Raw genomic sequence first — 22498 nt, 5'->3', positions numbered from 1 at the left:
GATGCAGTGGGATGAACCAGTATCATCCAGCAGGGTCTACTAGTTGCCACCCGCCCCTTTTTAGCCCTTAAACATGCCTGGCCAGCAATACATCTAATGACACCCAACAATGAAACCAAACTGTCTTGTATATATGTATATAGTAATGATCCACTCATAAACTACAAACATGAATATCAAATCAACTTTACCTGGCGACATCTATAGGTTCTTCAGCCAGTTGCTTAAATTTAAGGTAATTTAAGGTAAAGGTAATAACCTTTACTAGAAGCTCTACAAATATTCATGATATGCTACCTCCTCCCTCAACTGGAAAAATTACTGAAGCTTCTGCATGCATTAGAGAATAATATATTGGGTAAGCGATTGATTTTCTTCTTAAATCTTGGGTTTTAAAAGGAAATAAAGTTGAATTCATGGGCCAGTAAGACTAACAATAAAATTATAAAGTATTAAGATTATGGGAATTCAAGTGATAGCAATAAAGACCCAAGGATAGGGTCAGAAATCAAATAAAACTATCAAGGTTTTGTTGCAATTTCCCAATGTACAGCCCAAGATTTCTTGGTCCCAGATTAAGTGAGTGGTAACAAGAGGACTGAAATGACTTGCTTGGGCAAAAATGAAAGAGATTTTATGGTACACGAAAGAGATCTTATGGTACACGAATGAATGCTTATTTTATTGCATGGGAGTGAATGCTTATAGTGTTGTACTGTTTTCCAAGGATAATTAGTTTAGAATAGAGAAAATTGAATGAAAGGTTTGTATATGTCAACAGAAAGCAGCCAATTGTTTTGAGCTTTTTCCTGTGGAAAAACGCAGAGAGTGAAATAGAGTGAAGAATTAAAGCTCAATTAAGATTATTATACATATATTTCGGTTTCCTAGCGCTGTTAAAGGGCAGATTTAAATTTGACTTTTATTGAGTCAAATTTAAAAGTTGGAAAACCACAGGTTAAATAAATGAGTATATTTAGAGTTTCTGGGTTTGATCAGGTCTGAACAGGGTTGTTATGAATACGGTTTGAATACTAAAATCAGTACTTTTTTGACATATTAGTTCTAACTATTAGTATGATGATGATTTCAATATTTTATTTTTCCTATTGAGCAAGGCAGATCTAATATTCTGCTTTTTTAAAAAGAAATATATACAATAACAGCCCTATCCAGCCAATGCTAAGTAAATACAATAAAGTTTTGGCTTGTTGCTGTAGCACTGTCTATTTCTTTCAGTTTTCTTAGATTGAACATACTGTGTCAGCTAACAAATTATTTTGTTTCATCCATAGTCATTTTGGTGGAGACGAGATCCAGCACAGGGAAACTACAGGAAAAATTCCTCTTTTTTTATTATGAATAATGAAACAGAAAGGAAAAAAAAGTAATGTTTACACAACATGGGGCTGTAGTTTGTGGTACCTGCAACAAAGACAGTTTAGTAACATGGTACAAGTGACATGTAAGGTCATTCTTTCTGTTGCTAGTCAGAGCCAGAGTCAGAGCTAGTCTGGCTCAAGCCAGAGAATGGCAGATGGCATAGAAAATAAAATGTATATTTGGTTATTAATGCTGGTAACCAAGTATTTAGCAAATAAGAGCTTAGCATTTCATGGTGATGTTGAGAGTCCCAACTCAAATCAATAGGGATATTTCTTTGAGCTATTTGGGTTAATGGTTACTAAGGATCCTCTTCTTCAAGAAAGGCTATTACAGTTCCCAACATGCCAAAATCAGATCATTGAAAGCACTGTTTTTCTAGCCCAATAGTCTATCACTGAACAAATTGGCTCATTTTTGTCACTTCTTGTCAATAACATATAAGATGTTATATTATGCGATATATGAAGTTATATGACAACTTGTAACAGGATGTTGTATGATAACATATAACGTCTTGATGTTGGTAATATCTTGTTAGTTAAATATATAAAAAGCAGCCAAGTTTTGTCATATAGCCAATACTGACTGATGGTTTGATTTGGAAAGGACCACGTGGACTGTACCATATGGAAAACCAAGAGGCCTGGTCATTAACCCTAACCATTAATGAACTGGTTCTTTGGAACAAATAAATTGGTATCAATGTGTTGCCTTGTGTTTTGATGAAACTTCAATGATGAGTGGAAAATTCTGTGGATTACAGATTAAAGTTAGGGAGCAGGATGTGCCACAAGTGGTGTACATCCATTGTCATTTGGTCCTGATTCAAATACTTAAGTGAAACCAAAAAATTGAATAAAACAATTAATTGATGCAGTTATGTTTTTGAACCAAAATTCTACATGCCATGAGTCGTTTGTCAGAGTTATAAAAGAAACTGGCTCTCAAGTTTCAGAGGGTGTAGGCACCAGGGGGGCTACTGATATAAGTTTGGGTTCAACATAAAGCTAATAATCAAACCAATCACTCAAATTCTTAATGTGCTTTTTAAGGAGTGAACAGATTCTGAAATTGCAGCAGAGGCCAAGGGTTTAAGAAATTAAATTTCTACTATGCCCGTTTTTAGTTGCTTGGTTGTGATGGAAAAACTACCTCACCTGACCCTTTCAGCTTCCTTTTTGTCGTAGAATCCAGAGATTGGCTACTTGAAAGCTCCTCAACTGATTCAGGCAACTGAATCAGTTGAAAAACTGATTCAGTTGACTGAACCAGTCAAAAAAAAAAAAAAAACTTTTAGGACTGTCAAACAAAAATATTCTGGCTGGCGTGTGTCATTTAAACAAGCGCTCTTTTTTTCTAGTGTGTAGAAATAAAGTTTCATGGTAATTTAAAAGAACTAGAGGTTTTAACTACAGGAGTTTTATCAAACCTAGTGGAATACTAGGTTTTCTGGAACAATGATATAACTGGACCACTCGCTGCCAGAGGAATGGGCCAGGTTACGTTTGCGGGGAAAGAAGACCATGTTGAGCTTAAGGGGTCCAAAAGGGCAAGAGGGATCTATATCCGGATAGTCAATGGGCATGGGATATAATATTTTTTCTCTTCATTAATGGGGGGGGGGGCAAACCCCAAATGACGCCCGTGCATATTAGCTAACTCTCTGTAGTGCCTACCTGGCAAGGTATCCTTTTTACCTATAATTTGTTTGTACGCATCATCTAATCAAAAGTTTATTTACATCTCAGGGAACTGACCACTCCCTCCTTTAGTCCTTCTTAGGTCCAAATTCACTATTCATTAAAGAGTGTGTTAAGAACAGGTGTCTCTCTTGAAAAAGTTCACCCCTTCAAATTTTACGTTTTTCACCCAATGCTTTAAGAATGTCCTCAAGCACAATTGCAATTGGAATCAAATAAAAATTATTTTCCATAATTTCTCAAAAATGGAGAAGCTTATTGATGTACATTTGCTTGAAACAACAAAATATCCACGCAAAGCTTTTAAAAGGTAGTCGGTAAATAAAACGCTTGCGATTGCCCATTAATTATGTCTTTTGCACTCATAAATGCTTTCAATAAAGCATTATGTAACACTAGTGTAAATAGTGGGGGTTGAGAAGAAAGACCCCCTCCTCTTACTCACAGGTTTGTTTAGGTTAGCTAGTTAAAAATGAAATTGATTGCAGCTACAAAAAAGATTTCATATATTTATTTATTTATTTTTACTAAGAACGTAATGAAACAGTGGGAAAAATATAATTTTAACAATGAGTTTAGAACTTCGGTGAAAAATATAATTTTAACAAAGAATTTGGAAATTCGTTGAGCCGTAAAACATTGTGGGGAGTTTCCCAGATAACTCCACCTGAAATCGAACAGCAAGAAAAACTAAAAACTTTTGGGTAAGAACTTAAAAAAACGCAATAGACAAATTTTGTATGCATCTTTGTTATGTTTTTCGGACATAATTTTACCGATTGGGCAAAGTAAGGCAAATAAATCGGGGTCAAACCTGTTGTTGTAACTTGGGTAAAATTGGGTATTTACCTCCGTAAAATCGGTAATTTAGCTTACCTATTTGAATTTATTTGAACCTATTTGAACTATTTGAACCTATTTACCTTGAGTGGAAGAAAGACTGAATCAAACAAACTAAAAATTCAAGTAAGAATAAATGAAAAATTATTCACCAATTAGATTGGGCAAGAATTCTCTACTTAGTGATTGACTTAGCTTGTCTACTGACCTAACTTTTATTAAAAGTGCGATCAAGGTGATTTTAATTTAAATTGAAGAAAAATTTTATTTGAATCCTTTAATTTTATGTTGTTGTAACTCGGGTTTATAGGAATATCTTCAGTATCTTTGCTTAAAGCAAGGTCTCTATTTATGGATTTTTTTTTTTATTTTAATTGCCTTTCTAAAAGAATCTAGGAATCCATTTGCTGTAAATGTTAAAGTTGCCTCATCAAAAATAACAATGATCTGGATTTTCAATGATATGAAAGGCCAAAGGTGAATAAATATCCTCATTTTTATTTTAAACTTCATATTTCATAGAAAGCTTGTACGCATGCCGTCTTTTCCCCGGGATCGGGTGTTTACCCCCCTCCCTACCCCCAAAACCCACAGAATATTCCCCCTCACTTGGAAAATACCCCCCCGCTATTTTCCTCTTGGATAATTCTGGATTTTATTTGAAGGGAAATTGAAATTTCTTCTCTCCTGTTTAAGTCAGGGGCGATCGTAATGTATTACCTATAGTAAAAACCCATAAGGGTTCAATGTATTAATATCTGTTCAGTTATTTTTTCCGAGAGGCAGTTCATGTGAATTTAGCCTGTATTTCAACCAATTGCTACCTAATGAGTTGTTACTGATAACAGTGTCAAAAAGAAATTTGTTTACTAGTTTGAAGGCCCTTGTGTCTCATCGGTTGTCTTGAAAGAATCTTCAGATAAATACAGAATTAGCTCTAAGGGAGACACAATGGGAAGGTGGAGGTAGAAATTGATAAGAATCTTCGGGGCCATGCCCAGGACTTTCGTTGGAGGGGTATATGATATGGGAATGTGGCTGAATACGGCTATTTAAATATGCAAGGCTGTTAGGTAGCATTTCTTAGGTTAAAATGTAGAATAAAGTGACTAATATGATTTTACTCTCAAATAATGGTAAATTTGTTTTATTCATGTTGTTTTTATTTATTTATTTTTTACAAAATGGATGTTCGAAATCAGGCGCTGTCCAAGTGCTGAGGCACAAGATTACCAAAGGGATAAACTAGACAGTTAATTGAATTGATGAAACTTTAGATGAAGCAGCACTACCCTTTTTAAGCCCAGGGAAAACAGAATAGTTAAAAAAAATTATTGAAAGCTGTAAGTGATGCTTAAATAGAAATATTTAGCTGGTCTTGTAGCTACACAGCAACTCTAAAACACCAATTTTATCCCGTATTTCCTAGGAAGTACCTTATTTTACCTCGTTCTACTAATTTTACCTTATTTTACCTATTTTACTTACCGGGTTTTTATTTTACGGTTGCTTTACAACACTAGTCAACCCCCCCTGAATACAGCCTTGCAAATAGGTTATTTGCACTGTATTGTGTTTCCTTCTCTTTTTTTTTTTTAGAATCAAACAGTTCGTGATAACGAACAAGGAGCGACCCGGCTCAATAGTAACCGAAACTCTAAAAGATGGAATTTTGATACCAATAGTTACATCAAAAGAATCGAATTTTAATGCTGATTTTAAATATATAAGTTTCATCAAGATCAGTTATACCTATAAAAAGTTACGTGCCTGAAAAAATTTGCCTCATTTATAAAAAGTAGGGGAAAACACCCCCTAAATGTCATACAATCTTAACGAAAATCACACCATCAGATTCAGCGTATCAGAGAACCTTATTGTAGAAGTTTCAAACTCCTATCTACAAAAATGTGGAATTTCGCATTTATTGCCAGAAGATAAATCACGGATGCGTGTTTATTTGTTTGTTTTTTTGTTGTTGTTTTTTTTTCCAGGGGTGATCATATCGACTGAGTGGTCCTAAAATGTTGCGAAAGGGCTCATTCTAACGGAAATTAAATGCTCTAGTGCCCTTTTTAAGTGACCAAAAAAATCGGAGGGTACCTCCCACGCTCATTTTTTCCCAAAAGTCACCGGATCAAAATTCTGAGATAGCCATTTTATTCACTATTAGTCGAAAAACCTAATAACTATGTCTTAAGGGACGACTTACTCCCCCGCAGTCCCCGTGGGAGGGGCTGCAAGTTACAAACTTTGACCTGTGTTTACATATAGTAATGGTTACTGGGAAGTGTACAGGCGTTTTCAGGGGTATTTTTTTAGTTTAGAGGGAAGAGTTGAGGGGGGCTGTTAGGTGGGAGGATATTTCCATGGAGAAACTTGTCATGGGGGAAGATAATTTCAATGAAGGGGGTGCAGGATTTTCTAGCATTATTTGAAAAAAGCAATGGAAAAATAAATATGAAAAGTTTTTTCTACTGAAAGTAAGGAGCAGCATTAAAACTTAAAACGAATATAAATTATAACGTATATGAAGGGTTTACCTTCTCGTTATACCTCACTCTTTGCGCTAACGTATTTTTACTAATTTCAACTGTTTATTCTACGGCCTTTGTGATCCAGAGGTCATTCTTAAGGTTTTGGTACAAAATCTAAGCTTTAGTGTAAAGAGCGAGGTATCGACGAGGGTTGAACCCCCTCATATACGCAATAAAAACATACGAATATAGAAGTTCGTTACGTAAGTTAATTCGTAAGTTACGTATGTTTTTTACCAATGAAAACGTTTGTAAAAAATTAAAAGCTCTAGTTGCTTTTTACAGTAGTCAAAAACTTGGGGGACAGCTAGGCCTCCTCCCTCGCTCCTTTTTTCTCAAAATCTTCCGATTAATTGCAATTAATGAATATGCAAATTTCGTTTTAATTATTTATGTGCGGAGAGCCAAGATCAAAACTGCATTAATTCAAAAACGCCAAGAAATTAAATTAAAAATAAACAAGTTTTTTTTAATGACAGTAAGGAGCAACATTAAAACTTAAAACGAACAGAAATTACTCCGTATATGAAAGGGGCTTTTCCTCCTCAACGCCCCGCTCTTTACGATAAAGTTTCTTACTGTTTTAAAAACAGAGTTAAGAGAAAGAGTCAAACTTTAGCGTAAAGAGCGAGGCGTTGAGGAGGAAAAGCCCCTTTCATATACGGAGTAATTTCTGTTCGTTTTAAGTTTTAATGTTGCTCCTTACTGTCATTTAAAAAAAAACTTTTTTTTAAAATTTAATCTCTTACGAGATCCTACCAGCGTTTTTATTTATTATTATTTTAGGCTCTTGCATTATACGACTTTGACGGTCAACCTGGAACAGCTGAACTATCAATTAAAGCTGGCGAAACGTTAACAGTTACAAACACTGATGTTGGAGAAGGATGGTGGGAGGGAGCAAATGATTCTGGAGGATCGGGAATTTTTCCTGCTGCTTATGTTGAAGAAGTATGTATATCTCTTTAGGTATATTAAATTTTTGAAAGTAGCCAAGGTATAAAATATTGAACCGTGGATTTCGGGCAAGATTTAATTTTACTTATTTTGACGCATGTTCGATCTGTTTTGCTATGAATCGTGGCAACTAAAGGAAAAACATGAAAAAATCACAAGATTTTTTGACAAGAAATGCTTCAAAGCAATTTGCCACATCAAACCTAGTCAAAGGGTAAGTAATGATAATAGACTGAAAATTTGCAGTCATGTTTCAAATTTACTATGACAGAAGCGTTTCCTCCTGAATGGGACTAGATATAGCTCTAAGCTACATTTAAATCAACAAGAAAACATTATAACAATGGAAGTGTAACTATAAAGTCTGTGCAAAGTGTCTTTCACTTTGACTTTTATGTTTCCCTGTATTTTTATCCACCTTTTAAAATCATTTTCAGATCCAACTATTCCCTTTATTTTACTTTTACTTTATGCTATTGACCGGGTTAAGAATATAAATGCTTGCATTTATATTTAAATGCCAAGCATTATATTTAAATAATTGTTCTTATTTTAGCGTTAATCGGGGAGAGTTCAATAGGGCTTTTTTTTGTTGTAGTTGTAGAACAGAGCGATATTTTTTTCTCCTATATGTACGTTTTATGCAATCCATTAGTCCATAGTTTATCATCAAATTTTTTACAAATTTTTGCTATTTTTACTATTCTGGTTTCAAGCTTTTTATTATGATGCAAACACGACACTGTTTTACCAGTTTCTGTAAATTTATCATTAGTAACTTTATCTATAATCGACTGACACGGTATTCACAAAGTGCATATTTGTAGATTTGTTACTGCTTAAGAACTTCACCTTAGCTGAGAGATGATGTTGCAAACATTATCTTTGTTTTTTTTTTTTTTACAAAACAGGGGGGAGACTGTTCAGCTAAAAAAGCAATTTTTCTTTTCATGATGGGTAAAATACGTTTTATGTTGTTATACTAGTACTCATAACTATTGAAAGACAAAACCCAAATGATTTTTTTTATCATTTCGTAGGCTTGCATTAGCTGGCAAATAGCCAGAACAGTGTAGGGTTCATTCTGCCCAAAAGAAACTTTGATGATTTTAGGTCTCTGTAATTTTTCCCACATTTGCTATTCAGGTGACACAGGGCTTTTAGTTGTGTCGGACCCAAAAATTCTGAAGAATTGTATAATGTGTATAATTTTTATTCTTTGTTATTCGAGTACCTAATACAGGGATGGATCCTTCCCCTTTTCCAGTCCTTAAGAACAGAAGTGTTCCATCTATTTTGATTTTTGTTGTTCAGAATCCTTTAGAGTCTATTTAGAGAACACATTTATTTGAATCCATACAGGGATGAATCCTTCCCCATCACCAACTCCTTAAACACAGAAGTGTTGCGTCTATTTTCAGTTCGGTTGTTCAGAACTCTTTATTTTATTTGGACAAAACATTTATTTGGATCCATACAATGATGAATTCTTCCCCTTATCCAACTCCTTCAGCACAGAAATGTTGCATCTCTTTTGAGTTTTGCTGCTCAGAATCCTTTAGACTTTATTTGGAGTTCATAGGAATGGTTTTATGCGACCGAACTAATTTAGAACTTGGTTTTATATTCTTAAAAAAAATGTGGCTTAGGGTTTCAGCATAATAAATTCTGGATTTCGTTCTACATAACTAAAGTGCATTGGCCGGTGCTCGTTAAACGTTAAAACGATTTTGCTTTAAAATCGTGGATGTTTTAACATATTGTTGCTTAAATGTTAATAAAGGCGATATTGCTGAAATAACGCTAATATTTATACATGATATTGTTTAAATTTTTAAGCTATTGCGTAAATTTTTCATTGGAGAAGGGTCTAAATTTGTTCAAAAAATAGGAAAATTGTCTTTTTCAACGATTATTTCATGTATTTTCCATCTAAAAAACTGCGTAGAACAAATTTAAAAAATGTAGTTCAGTTAATGGATAGAACTAAATCTCACCCATGGAATGATAGCAAAATTGTCGTTTTCTGTTGATGTTAGAACCTTAAGAGAGCTTAAAAATAATATACAAGAAATTAAGGAACATAATCCTTAAGTAGATTTATTATTATGTCTAATCCCTATTTTTTATCGCACTATTATATTTTTAAGTTTCTATTATATTTAATTACAAAATATATATTATATTTTAATAATAAATTAAAAGTGTAGTAATACAGACAAAACTGTACCAAAAACATCTACAGGGAGCATAAACTTTAATACCTAAACTTTTATGTCTAAATTTGCTTCCCTGCAGTAAATCATGGTCCACCTTCTACTTATTTAGATGGATTCATTAGTTTCAAATCCATCCATTCTCTAAATCCATTTCAATCAATAGTCATCGTTCCACGTACTTTATTTTCTATTAATAAGACTCAGCGCACTTCTTAATAAGTCACTGAAAAGACATTTTTTAAGAAATCGAGACAGAATTATATTTAACGAAAATTGAAACTAATTTTAGGTTGCCTAGATTTGTGCACCTAGAATGGGCCTAAAATGTCTTTAGCATGTGATAGGCTTGGAATTTACAGGGCCTTGTTGATGTAAATGAAGTAAAATTCTTTCTGAAAGTTGGTTGTAACTTACTGTGCATGTAGAGGGGGATTTTGGACCTCAATGAATGCAAAAATTGTTGAAAATAGACAGCTACCTGAGGATAATATGCCAAACCGTGGTTTTGTGAGTGGTGTGTGAAGAAAAACGAAGAGATATAAACATAAATTAGTAATCAAAGCTTATTATTGAACTGTGTGTCTTTTGTTCCCTTTTTTTCATATAAAAAATCTGTCTTGAGATTGGCATCCAGGAAAACTACAGTGAAAAATATGAGTTACCTAGGTAACAAAAACGGACAATAAATCATGAAAAGATGAATATGAGTGTTTCCTAAAAACAGAGTAATACATTTCCAAGAATATGACTCAAAATGCTTGTGAGTTGTCACAAAAACGTGATAACATTTCATTTGAGGAACTTTGTGACAATCTATCTAATAATCGAATGATAAAACATGAGCGAAAGTAAAACTTTACTGCCGGATATAGGGTGAAATTGAAAAATTGAAGGATTGTCCATTCTGCCTCCTGAATACACCTTGGAGTTTAACATGCTCCGCTACGCCGTGCCTCTCTGTGGTACGCTTCGCGCAATGTTTGACAGGTTGCACACCATGTATAGCACTCCTCGTATTAGATGTGTAAGATTTCATGGGGTTTGCAATATTTTGAAGTTGGAGGAAACTTTGAAAAAAAAAAAAAAAAAAAAAAAAAAAAAAAAAAAAAACAGTGGGAATCAATGACAAACTACGACAGGTTGTTAGGCAGCTTTATGGTCTGACGCTTCCCGCATTCTCCCCCCCCTGATTTCTTCAGGTGCCCATTTAGAGCTGAGTCGACTCTGGTTCAGCTTATAGGGTCACACCATTGACTTCAGTTCCGAACCAAATAACCAACGACACCAGGACTCGAACCCCTTACCTCAGGATCAAAAGTCTGGAGCACTAACCACTCGGCTAGGACGGCCTAGCCAAGCTTGATTCTAAGTCGACCTTAGTGACCTTAGGCGCTAACGACCTTGACGACCTTAATGAAAAATAAATTGGGAAGCTTTTTCTGATGGTGGTTTTGATATCAGCTTAACGTCTTCAATATATTTTAGCTAAATAAAACATTGACCGTTTTTTCTCTAGTTTGAAAAGTCTGAGCCTAGAGGTAAATGCGTCGTTAACAAGAATTCCTTGTATTCAGTTTTTACAAGCCTCCTTCAAAAGAAGTCCAAGCCCATATTTTACCATTTACTTATGATTCAGATTTGAGAAGCACACATCTACTTATATGTAATGAGATCGCGAGTGTGATCCGTGTAAGATATGCTAGTCTTGTTTGTCAGATTTATAGTTTTGGTAGGCACGTGCTTTGTTTGCTGTACTCATCTGTTGTTTTACCACGCGTTTTGTTCGTATCTCCTATCTGGGATTAGTTGAATTCAATTGATAAGCAGAGTGAGGTCATTGTTTTTCAAGAATCCTTCAAGTAGAACTCCTTCTGATGCTACCCATTTATGACAGAATTGCGGTTTTGTTTCACAGGTTTGACCGAACCTGGACCCTCTATATGCTACTGAGAACCTACAAGCCTAAGAAGTCGTAAACAGTATTCGAGTTTCTGCCCAAGTCTCGTCCAACGTGCATTGATATCGAGAACTGATACAAGGAAGTGCAATTTTTCTGTACATTTCTATATGGTTCCTTTTTTCTTTTTGTTCCACTTATATTTTTATATGGCATACTTAAATAAATGATTATGACAATAGATAATTGTCATCTTTCTATTCAAGGTTAATTTAGAGGCGCCACCTCCCCCTCCGCCAGAAAAAGACTACGAACCACAGACAAGAACCGACGATGGTCCTTCCCCGTGGAATCAAGACTTTTCTAAGGTATGTAAAAAAAGAAAATACAACTCATGTTTCCAAATAACGTCGTTTGGTGCCCAAATCGAAAATCAAGATCAATACACCGGCAGACAATACACCGGCAGACAAGATCAATACGAACCTTGCAGACAATCAATGTCTGCAAGGTTCGGTATCACAGATCCGATTGCTGCTGTGACGAAACGTCGTTCTGAATTTTTGGGGTCGCTTGGGCCTAGTAGTCTGGCAATTGCAATTCGTCCTTAGTGAGTTTTTGTAATAATGTTTTTATTTATTGGCGGTGTATCGTAACGTTTGTTTTTGTTTGTGCAGTTAAGTGTTTGTTTTTTTTTTTTTTTTTGTTTTTTTTTTCTTTTCTTCTTTGTACTCCATTCGTGCCATTTGTGGTTTTGTATCGAGTGGGTGAATAAAATTATCTATCTATCTATCTATCTATCTATAAATGACGACCGGGACACTCAAAGAGAAATTACTAACCGGGACACTGGGACGCAAATGACGACCGGGACACAGGGAATATAAATGACGACCGGGACACAGCTACAATGGGGACGCCCGGGGGGACAGGAGATATATAAATGGCGACGGGGACAAAGGGAATATTTGATTAGAAATCACGATCAACAAAGCACAAGGGCAATCATTAGAAAAATGCGGTATAGATCTGAATACGGATTGTTTTTCCCTTGGAAAATTATATGTTGCATGTTCAAGAGTCGGTAAACCTGACATTCTATTTATATGCACAGACAATGGGACAGCGAAGAATGTTGTATATTCGCATGTTTACGTAGTTAAAAATATATATATATATATATATATATATATATATATATATATATATATATATATATATATATATATATATATATATATATATATATATATATATATTCACAGGTGGGACAAAGGGACACAACTACAATGGCGTGTAACTAATATGGTGCTTAACGACTTACGCGAGCGGGGGGGGGGGGCGAAGCGCCCCCTCAAACTAGGTGTTGGTGTGGCGCGAAGTTGGTGTGGTGCAACACATCTACTCAAGCTAGAATCATTGACTGGGCTGTACCTGATTCCTCGGCAAGCTGTCTTTTGGCATTATCTCTTTGAGCCGCAAGCCTGTTTTCACGTTGTTCTTGTGATTCCTCAGCATGATTTTTTCGGTAATCTCTCTTTGAGCCGCAAGCCTGTTTTCACGTCGGTCTTGTGATTCCTCGGCACGCTTTCTTTTGGTAATTTCTCTTTGAGCCGTAAGCCTGTTTTCACGTTGTTCTTGTGATTCCTCGGCACGCTTTCTTTTGTTACTTTCTCTTTTAGCCGAAAGCCTTTTGGTATTATCTTTTTGAACCGCTTCCTCGGCGGTTTCTTCTGCCATTGTAGAATTTATACTAAAATTTCTCGCACGATTTGATTCTTCGACTGTTTCTTCTGCTTTTGTAGGATTTATACTAAATAAAATAAAGCAGAAAAAGAAAACTAAAAAAAAGAAGAAAAAAATAAAATACTAAAAAAGGTAAAAACTAAAAAAAACCTAAAAAGAAAATTATCATACTCTTTTGTATAATATTTTTTCAAACAGCCGCAAGAGCAACTGATGAAACAACTCCAGGCATAAATGATCATAACTCTGCAATAAAAAGTGATCCAACGTTTGCCTGTACAAAGGTAAATCATGATAAAGATGTAAATAATGTCTCAGATGAACTAGAAAAGGATTTAGAGAGTAAAAATCAGATGAGGTAACCTGATAATGATGAACATGTTGATTCAAATGAAACAAAAGATGGGAAGCAGAGAGGAAAAAATTTCAATTCACCAAAGGCAATATAAGCCAAGGGTCACAAAGCGGAAGGACCAAAGAAGAGGCAAAAAAACAAAAGAGGAGACAAAAACAAAAATTAACAAAATGGAAAAAAAAGAAATATACCCCGCTATATATATATATATATATATATATATATATATATATATATATATATATATATATATATATATATATATATATATATATATATATATATATATATATATATATATATATATATATATATATATATATATATATATATATATATATATATATATATATATATATATATATATATATATATATATATATATATATATATATATATATATATATATATATATATATATATATGTGTTTTTAACTACGTAAAACTTGCGAATAGACAACATTCTTCGCTGTCCCATTGTCTGTGCATATAAATAGATTATCAGGTTTACCGACTCCTGAACATGCAGCATATAATCGTCCATGGGAAAAACGGTCCGTATTCAGATCTATACCTCATTATTCTAGTGATTGCCCTTGAGCTTTGTTGATGGTGATTGCTAATCGAACATTTCCTGTGTCCCGGTCGTCATTTATATATCCCCCCTATGCCCCCCGGCGTCCCCGTTGTAGTTGTGTCCCTGTGTCCCGGTCGTCATTTATATTCCCTGTGTCCTGGTCGTTACTTGTTTCCCGGTGTCCCAGTCTGCAATTTCTCTTTGAGTGTCCCGGTTGTCATTTATATTCCCGGTGTGCCAGTCGTCATTTGTGTCCCGGTGTCCCGGTCTGTAATTTCGTCAGTCGACAAACATAACGTCAGTCGACACACAAACATGACATCAGTCAACAGACAACAACTTATTTTTATATATATAGATAGATTGTTGAGCTTTAGAATGCTAGGTACTCAAAGTAAATTTTATATCTATCTTCTATCTATCTAAGAAAAAACTAAATAAAGGAAAAACCTAAAAAGAAAAAACCTAAATAGAAAAAACTAAAAAAAAAAATATAAAAAATAAAAAAAGCTAAAAAACTAAAGACAAAAAACTAAAAAAAAAATAAAATAAAAAAGAAAAAACTAAAAACAGAAAAAAAAAACAAAAAAAGAAAGACAACAAAAGAAAAACTAAAAAATGAAAAAAGGTAAAAAACTAAAAGAAAAAACGAAAAAGAAAAAACAAAAAAACAAAAAAACTGAAAAAGCTAAAAAAGAAAAAAGAAAAAGACTAAAAAAGAAAAATAACTAAAAAAGAAAAAAATAAAAAAGAAAAAAACTAAAAAAAGACAACTAAAAAAATAAGAAACCAATAAAAAAATAAAAGGAAAAAACTAAAAAAGAAAAACCAAGAAAGGAGAAAAAGCTAAAAAATTAAGAAGAAAAGGAAAACTAAAAAAGAGGAAAAAAACTTTAAAAGGTAAAAAACTAAAAAAAATCTTCTTAATATATAAAAATAAGTTGTATGTATGTCCGTTACACTATCTATATATATCAAAATAAGTTGTATGTATTTTTGTTTGAGGGTTTGCATATGACGTGTGAAAAATAAAGAAGAAAAAGAAAACTAAAGAAAAAAGGTAAAAAACTAAAAAAAACTAAAAAGAAAAAAACTATAAAAAGAAAAAACTAAAAAATAAAAGACCTAAGAAAAATAAAAAAAGGTAAAAACTAAAAAAAAACGTAAAACTAAAAAAGAAGACAAAAGTTATATATAAAAATAAAAAAGGCTAAAAAATAAAAGAAAAGAAAAAAAAATTAAAAAAAAAAAACAAAAAAGAAAAAAATTAAAAAAAGAAAAAAAACTAAATAAAGAAAAAACCTAAAATGAAAAAAAATAAAGAAAAATAAAAAAATAAAAAAGGTAAAAAAGGTAAAAAACGAAAAAGAAAAAAGCTAAAAAAAACTAAAAAAAAATAAAAACCAAAAACTAGAAAAACAGAAAAAACTAAAAAAAAACAGAAAAAATAAAAAAAGAAAGACAAAAAAAAAATTAAAAAGAAAAAAACAATTGAAAAATCTAAAAAAGAAAAAATAACTAAAAAAGAAAAAAAGAAAAAACAAAAAAGAAAAAAACTAAAAAAAGAAAACTAAAAAAAAATAAGAAACTAAAAAAAGAAAAACAAAAGGAAAAACTAAAAAAGAAAAAAACTAAAAAAAGAAAAACCAAGAAAGGAGAAAAAACTAAAGGACAAAGAAGAAAAAGAAAACTAAAAAGAGGAAAAAACCTTTAAAAGGTAAGAAACTAAAAAAAAACTAAAAAGAAAAAAGGATAAAAACTATAAAAAAAAAATAAAAACTAAAAAAAGAAGAAAAACTAAAAAAGAATACAAATTAAAAAAAGAAGAAACTTAAAATATAAAAACTAAAATAACAGAAAAACTGAAAAAATGAAAGAAACTAAAAAAACTAAAAAAAACTAAAAAAGAAAAAAACTAAAAAAAGAAAAACTAAAAAAAAAAGCTAAAAAAGGAAAAACTGAAAAAAGGAAAAAAAAACAAACGAAGCACAATGGTAATCATTTAAAAAAAACTAAAAAAGAGGTTTCAGTTCTTTTTATTTTCTTTACCACTCTATCTTAATCAAGTATTCAATAATACTTGTTTTTGTTTGTCAACTGATTGTTAATGTAATAAATGACGAATCATTAATCTATAGGCATAATATTTCATTGCGCTGCATTTCTTATCCATTTCTTTGTTAGTGGCTGGATTTATCAATTTAATATTAAAGTGAAAGCCGTCGGCTCCATCCAAAAAAATGATAGGATATTGTAGGGCATCGTAGCATCGATGAGTTTAAGCAATTTTGTCAACTGATTGTTTCGCCTATAAAGAATATTGTCTCGAGGTAAGAACTGATCACCGACCATAACGATTGCCACTTCGTTGATAGTTGCGTATCAGTAGGCATCAATTCGATTGCTGTTTGGAACAGAAGCACTAAATTATTATTTTTATCGAAAAGATGTTGCAACTGGGAGACGATAGTCCTTTCAACGTCGTTTTTTCTTTTATTAAATAAAAAAAAACTAATTTTTTTAGCTGAAAGTAAGGAGCGACATTAAAACATAAAACGAACAGAAATTACTCCGTATATGAAATGGGTTGTCCCCTCCGCAGTCCCACGCTCTTTACGCTAAAGTTTTTAATTGTTTTAAAAGGTAGAATTGTGGCAAAGAGTCAAACTTTAGCGTAAAGAGCGAGGGACTGCGGAGGGGACAACCCATTTCATATACGGAGTAATTTCTGTTCGTTTTATGTTTTAATGTCGCTCCTTACTTTCAGCTAAAAAAATTAGTTTTTTTTTATTTAATTTCTGAACGTTTTTGAACTAATGCATGTTTGGTTTTGGCTCTCCGCACATAAATTATTAAAATGAAATTTATATATTAATTCTTTTTTTGGCTAAATGGCTTTCTCTTAGTTTTGATCAGACGATTTTGAGAAATAAGGGGTGGAGAAGGAGGCCTAGTTACCCTCAAATTTTTTTGTTACTTAAAAAGGCGACTAGAACTTTTAATTTTTAACGACCGTTTTTATTAGTAAAAAATATACGTAACTGAAGAATTAACTTACGTAACAAACTTTCATAACCTTATATTTTTATTATGTATACGAAGGGGTTTGTACCCTCGTTAATACCTCGCTCTTTACACTAAATCGTAAGTTTTGTCCCAATTCTTTAAGAATGACCCCTGAATCAGAAAGGCGTTAGAATAAATAGTTGAAATTACTAAAAATACTTTAGCATAAAGAGCAAGGTATTTATCTTCTCCTAAATACCTCGCTCTTTATGCTAAAGTATTCTTAGAACCCGTCATATGCGGAATAATCTCTTTTCGTTTTAAGTTTCAATACTACTTCTTCCTTTCATTTGAAAAAACGTTTTCATGTTTATTTTTCATTGTTTTCTTACAGTGATGCTAGAGAATCCTGCGCCCTTTTCATTGAATTTTTATTCCCCCATGACAGATTCCTCCAAGGAAAGATCCTCCAACATAGCCCCCTCTCCTCAGCCCCACCCCCAAACAAAATAAAATCCCCCTGAAAACGTCTGTACACTTCCCAATAACCATTACTATATCTAAACACTGGTCAAAGTTTGTAACTTGCAGCCCCTCCCCCAGGGATTGTGGGGGAGTAAGTCATCCCCAAAGACATAGTTATTATGGTTTTCGACTATGCTGAACAAAATGGATATCTCAAAATTTTAATCCGTTGACTTTTGGAAAAAAATGAGCGTGGGAGGGGGCCTAGATGCCCTCCAATTTCTTTGGTCACTTAAAAAGGGCACTAGAACTTTTCATTTCCGTCAGAATGAGCCCTCTTGCGACATTCTAGGACCACTTGGTCGATGCGATGACCCCTGGGGAAAAGAAAAAAAAAACAAAAAAACAAATAAACACGCACCCGTGATTTGTCTTCTGGCAAAAAATACAAAATTCCACATTTTTGTAGATAGGAGCTTGAAACTGCTACAGTAGGGTTCTCTGATACGCTGAATCTGATGGTGTGATTTTCGTTAAGATCCTAAGACTTTTAGGGGGTGTTTCCCCCTATTTTCCTAAATAAGGCAAATTTTCTCAGGCTCGTAACTTTTGATGGGTAAGACTAAACTTGATGAAACTTATATATTTAAAATCAGCATTAATATGCGATTCTTTTGATGTAGCTATTGATATCAAACTTCAATTTTTTAGAGTTTTGGTTACTATTGAGCCGGGTCGCTCCTTACTACAGTTCGTTACCACGAACTGTTTGATCATCGGTATCACCTTCAAGTTGTTTTGTTTGTTTTACCTTGTCCAGTCTTTCGTCACTATGAAATACATATCGCCGAACCTTTATTTTTTAACTAAAATCTGGTAGGCATTGATGACCTTATCCAAGTCAAATCCCAAACCCAATCATCATCGCTATCATTTTCAGTTTTGACTCTCGCTGTCCAGGTTGATTTTCATCTAACTGCGCGGTTTTGCGTTCTTTAGCCACAAGCCTTTTGGCATTAACTCTTTGAGCAGGTTCCTCGGCTCCTCTGCCTTTGTAGGATTTATACTAAAATTCTCTTTGAATTAACTATTTGAGCAGCTTCCTCGGCTGTTTCTTCTGTTATTTTAAGATCTATACTAAGAATTTCTCTTTGAAACGCCTTTTTATATACTTTTAATGACGTCATATACAAAGCCTTTGACGTCATATACAAAATACATACATGATGTCATAATGCTCAATCCTTAAAATGACGTCAGTTGAGAAACATGACGTCAGTCGACACACAAGCAACTCATTTATATATATACTAGCTGTTGGGGTGGCGCTTCGCGCCACCCCAACACCTAGTTGGTGGGGCGCTTCGCGCCCCCCCAAGCCCCCCCGCGCGCGTAAGTCGTTACGCGCCATATTAGTTACGCGCCATTGTAGTTGTGTCCCTGTGTCCCACCTGTGAATATAGATAGATTTATATATGTGTTTCAAACTACGTAAAAATTGCGAATATACAACATTCTTGGCTTTCCCATTGTCTGTCCATATACAAAGCCGTATGTACTAATAATGACGTCATATGCAAACGCTCTTTTTACAAACAAACAAACATGCATACACACAACTCGTTTTTATATAGATAGATAGATAGATAGATACAATACAAATTAACTACGTAAAACTTGTGAATATACAACAGTCTTCGCTGTCCCATTGTCTTTGCGTATAAATAGATTGTCAGGTTTACCGACCCTCAAAGATGCAACATACAATTGTACATTGGTAAAGCAATCTGTATTAAGATCTATACCGCATTTTTCTAGTGATTGCCCTTGAGCTTTGTTGATGGTGGTTGCAAATGCTAATCGAATTGGGAATTGCAATCTTTTAAATTGAAAAAGCAGATCCGTTGGAATCATGGGAATGCGAGGAATAAGAACAGCCTCACCCTCATAAGGCCCTGTCAAGATTGTGGCATCTATTAGGTTTTTCATTTTTTTTTTTTACGGCAAGTCGCGTGCCATTGCAAAGCTTTGATGGGTTGATATTTCTTAAAAGTATTATTGGTACGCCTATTTTTAGTTGTAGCAGGTGTGGTGGACACCCTGAAGGATCTATGGAATTTAAAAATTCAGATGGATAATTAACCGCTTCATTTGGTTCCGAAATACAAATTAACTGCGTAAAACTTGCGAATATACAACATTCTTCGCTGTCCAATTCTCGCTGCATATAAATAGATTGTCAGGTTTACCGACCCTCGAACATGCAACGTACAATTGTCCATGGGAAAAACAATCAGTATTAAGATCAATACCACATTTTTCTAATGATTGACCTTGAGCTTTGTTAATGGTGATTGCAAATGCTAATCGAATTGGGAATTGCAATCTTTTAAATTGAAAAGGCAGATCTGCTGGAATCATGGGAATGCGAGGAATAAGAACAGCCTCACCCTCAAAAGGCCCTGTCAGGATTGTGGCCTCTATTAGGTTTTCCATTGTTTTTTTTACGGCAAGTCGAGTGCCATTGCAAAGCTTTGGTGGGTTTATGTTACGTAACAATATTATTGGTACGCCTATTTTTAGTTGTAGCACGTGTGGTGGAAACCCTGAAAGATCTATGGAATTTAAAAATTCAGATGGATAATTAACCGCTTCATTTGGTTCCAAAACTGTGTCGACTGACTTGTAAAGGACTGCCTGGTCTTGAATCTTGGTCAAAACAATATTGTTGATTTCATGGACGTCTATATTTTTGGGTGCGAGAATCGCTCTTTCATTTAGCCATTTATTATTTTTATAATTTTTTAGAATATTCGGAAATATATTTTCAATCAATTCATTTTTGGACGTCACTAAATTACAGAAATCAGCAGGTAGTTGTATACGTCCTGAAATTGAGTCTACTGGGAGCTTTCCGTTTCCCATTGCTAGCAATTGATCTGAAAATGTTTGACCAGAGTCATCGTTTTGCAATCGGACACGCATATTTGTAGTTAATTTTAATGTTTTTACGTGTGCCCATAAATTAGAATTTTTCAGGCAAGCATTCATTTCGTCTGCAGGAGTTGATCTAGGTATTATAGGTAATGTTTGCCTGAAATCTCCTGCAAGCAATATTAATGTGCTGCCAAAGGGTTTCGAATTCCCTCTTAAATCTTTCAAGCATTGATCCAGAGCCTCGAGCGATTTTTGTGTGCCATTGTGCACTCATCCCAAATAATAAGTTTGCATTGCTGCAATACTTTACCCATCCCAGATGATTTGGAAATATTGCACGTGGGAGTTTCTGTAGAATGCAAGTTCAGAGGCAATTTCAAAGCGGAATGAGCAGTTCTTCCACCAGGCAGCAATGTTGCGGCTATTCCGGACGACGCAATTGCCAACGCTATATCATTTTTAGATCGAATTGATGCCAGAATCAGTTTTATCACAAACGTTTTACCAGTACCTCCTGGCGCATCCAAAAAGAAAATTTCTCCAACGTTGTTATCGACACAATGCATTATCGTATCATAAATGTCTTTTTGTTCCGACGTTAACTTGGAAATGTTATTTTGTACATACGACAATAGATCACTCGTACTGTAACTTTGTTCACGATCCAATTCTACACATGTCGAAACAGCAGCGATACGGTTAGGTGAAGGCATTCCCAAACCCTGAAGAGGTTTGTTTGCCATACTTATGCAAATATCTTCTATAACAACTAAAGTGTAGTTATAAATTTCTGGTGTAAAATCAAAAGTCATGTCTGACGTCTCTAACTGTTTTCGATGAAGTATATCTTCGGACATTTTTGACTTATATTTTTCCCATAAATCTGTAGGAGCTGATGGAGAGCAAGTTGTTAAAATGATGCCAAACAATGCACGAATTTGACTTGGGGTTGACGTTTCGCACGCGTCATTGATGCAGTTATCCCAGTGTTGGTCATTCTCCAATAAATTCAGAGCTTGGCATGCACTACGGTAAGTGTCATGTATAGTACCATTTACAGTCCTCAAATACTCAAAGGATGTCGGACCGGGTACATTCACCAAAAGCAGGCGTAGAAAGAAGCATTCATGTTGATTGGGGTGAACGGTGTAGAGTCTTCCTATCGTGGTATCTTTGAAGATGGTAGGTTGGCCGTCGACTGACTTACCCTGTTTTCGACGTTCAAATACTTTATTTTTAGTATTCCACGTGTAATACGAAGGCACTTCAGTATACAGCAGTTTTTTCGCAAAAGAATCATTTTTGCAAAGCGAAAAAAAAGCTGTTAATGTTGTATCCGGTGGATTCAGGACTCTTTGTTGCACGTTGGTTTCCGTGAAATAAACACGTTGACCATTCTGTAAATGTACCGCTAAGTGAACAACAGCTGGACTACGTTCATGTATCGGAAATGAAAGAATTCGCCAAACAGCTTCATTACTGCTTATGTATCTTCCAGCCTGATATTCTACGATTTCATCGAAATCTTTGATTTCGGACTGCAAGCCAAAAACTGCCATGTCACTGCCTTTGTTGACGTATTTACATATATATTTTATTGCCTTTACGGAGTTACAGTATTCAACGTTTATATGTGCATTAAATGTTTTAGATAATAAAGGGGAATATGGAACAACCCACTGGTTATCTACTTCGATGGTGGTACCGTTACGCTTCTTTATTATTGCTGTTTTACCGCCATCTTCAGTAGATCTTCTTCTATATTGTGGGTAACCATCACTGCCAGTAATTGTTTTGGGTACTAAAAGTCGAGGATATTGCTTTGTGCACCTTCCTTTGGCCATGCATGGTGAATTTTCGTTCAGTGCACCGCAAA

At 34.2% G+C, this 22498-nt stretch overlaps 1 protein-coding gene across 1 annotated transcript in view; it reads left to right on the top strand.

The window, feature by feature from the left end:
* The window catches only part of LOC136042136 (sorting nexin-33-like), a gene marked incomplete in the record, with an annotated part of 238796 nt that overhangs the window by 6296 nt on the left and 210002 nt on the right, over positions 1 to 22498 (top strand). The window contains 2 exon segments of the mRNA XM_065727054.1: positions 7250 to 7414; positions 11803 to 11904. Coding sequence (XP_065583126.1) covers positions 7250 to 7414; positions 11803 to 11904 — 267 coding nt within the window.

This window comes from Artemia franciscana, unplaced genomic scaffold (assembly GCF_032884065.1).
Source record: "Artemia franciscana unplaced genomic scaffold, ASM3288406v1 PGA_scaffold_67, whole genome shotgun sequence".
Lineage (NCBI taxonomy): Eukaryota > Metazoa > Arthropoda > Branchiopoda > Anostraca > Artemiidae > Artemia > Artemia franciscana.
This window is presented reverse-complemented; position numbering and strand designations above follow the sequence as displayed.